This window comes from Etheostoma spectabile, chromosome 21 (genome assembly GCF_008692095.1).
Source record: "Etheostoma spectabile isolate EspeVRDwgs_2016 chromosome 21, UIUC_Espe_1.0, whole genome shotgun sequence".
In the NCBI taxonomy this organism is placed as follows: Eukaryota; Metazoa; Chordata; class Actinopteri; order Perciformes; family Percidae; genus Etheostoma; species Etheostoma spectabile.
Genome location: NC_045753.1, coordinates 21,523,467 through 21,525,046, shown reverse-complemented (window position 1 = coordinate 21,525,046; position 1,580 = coordinate 21,523,467). Strand labels below are relative to the sequence as shown.

Here is a 1,580-nt window from a genome sequence, read left to right as displayed (position 1 = left end):
TGGGTGTGTAAACTTATGCAAGCTACTGTATCGATACACCTGATTTCATCACACATACACATACTCAGTCAGGATCATTAAATGAAAACAGGTCAAATACCTCCACAGAAACATCCAGGTGTACAACAAAGTATTTGCCAGGGATGGGCCTGAAGAGAAGATAGAAGTAGCGACCTGTCAACCCCAGAGACTGGTTGCTGTTTTTGGGTACCAGGATGTAGCTGTTGGCAGGAACAGGACCCCTGATCCTGAACACGGAACACTTCAGTCTCTTGTCCTAGGGGATTTCAGGGAAAGAGGACATTAAGTAGCTAAACATTAAAAAAAAACTTTGGTCGCAATACATATTGTTAAAAGTGATACAATTAAATCAATCACCTTGGGTAGGCTTGAAAGTTTTGGCGAGGTCTAAGACAAAAGCTGTTGATTTAACCTTTAACCATACAATAACTAATGTTATAGCAGAGAAGAGGATTATTTGGCAGGATTGTTTTTAAAAGTTTTTATGGAGGTTTTGCTGAGTGGTCACTAGCCATGGAATCCAAGCACAGCTGACTTAGGCAAACCTACAAACTTCTCACAGCCACCTTTTAAGCCTACAGCTGTTTTTGATATTCAAAAGATAGTTGGGGGGGGTCAAGTAAAAATTTAATATCACAAGTATAAGGTTAGTGTGTAGCAAAGTTACCGTGTATGTTGACACATCCCCCTCTTTGGCCGACCTTTTCCACTCTTCAACTCTGACGTGTTTGAATATGTTGACGTAAGGATGCTGCCAACCTGCGAAGTCAAAACAGGGTTCATATTCATCATTCATTATCATATTCAGTGACTGTGAACGGCATACACTGTCGTTTACAAATATTGGCTTCTATCTTACAGTCTTTGTTGTTGTTGAATTTTATGTATTTATACCCAAATACTTTAAAATAAATTATTTTACCTTTGGAGGCCATTGCTAGCGAATATCGCAAATGGGAAATCCACCGGTTGGTGTCTCAGTCTTGCTTGTTAGAACTCGAGCAGATAATGTTAGTGTACATTTAGAGACGTTAGCTAGCAAACAGACAGCTAAATGACCGACCCCTCCGTTTCCAACAGACCAAACCGACAACATGCCGTTTCACACCATGATGAGACGCCGGGGCTCGTCCAGGTCAGCCATGTAGCTGACGTTACCGAGTCAACAACGCGGTCAACAACAAAGTTGATTTGACGTCAAGTGCTTTTTACTGCAGCAGTTATATCCTTCCCGCTCCAGACTCCGCCGTTGTCAAGACGCTCATGACGTGTTGCGTTGCCTTCCCTGGCGCTTCTGGGTAATGAAGTTCACGGAGGAAAAACGAACACAAAAGAGAAACTGTGGCATTTTGGAATATGAGAGCAAAAAGGATATGAATAATCACACAATTTACAGTATTATGTAAAGAAGACACAGCATATAGTTCTGGTGAAGATTAACTTTACAGTTCGAAATTACAACCTTTTTCAGGACTTAAATTTCTATTGACTATACTGATTTTGTTTAGCGTGTTCATTCTACCCATCAATTGGATAGATAGATAGATAGATAGATAGAT

At 40.5% G+C, this 1,580-nt stretch overlaps 1 protein-coding gene across 2 annotated transcripts in view; it reads right to left on the bottom strand.

Annotated features, from left to right (window-relative positions):
• Nucleotides 1-1,283, bottom strand: part of wdr90 (WD repeat domain 90) — a 23,482-nt gene extending 22,199 nt beyond the window's left edge. Inside the window, exons 1-3 of one of the 2 annotated variants that reach the window (XM_032502192.1) lie at nucleotides 944-1,283; nucleotides 689-780; nucleotides 101-277 (exon numbers count right to left, since the gene is read on the bottom strand). In XM_032502192.1, coding sequence (XP_032358083.1) covers nucleotides 101-277; nucleotides 689-780; nucleotides 944-956 — 282 coding nt within the window. In that variant the 5' untranslated portion in view covers nucleotides 957-1,283. The remainder of the gene's footprint in view (nucleotides 1-100; nucleotides 278-688; nucleotides 781-943) is intronic. The other variant, XM_032502193.1, reaches the window with a different exon arrangement.
• Between the last annotated feature and the right edge of the window lie 297 nt (nucleotides 1,284-1,580).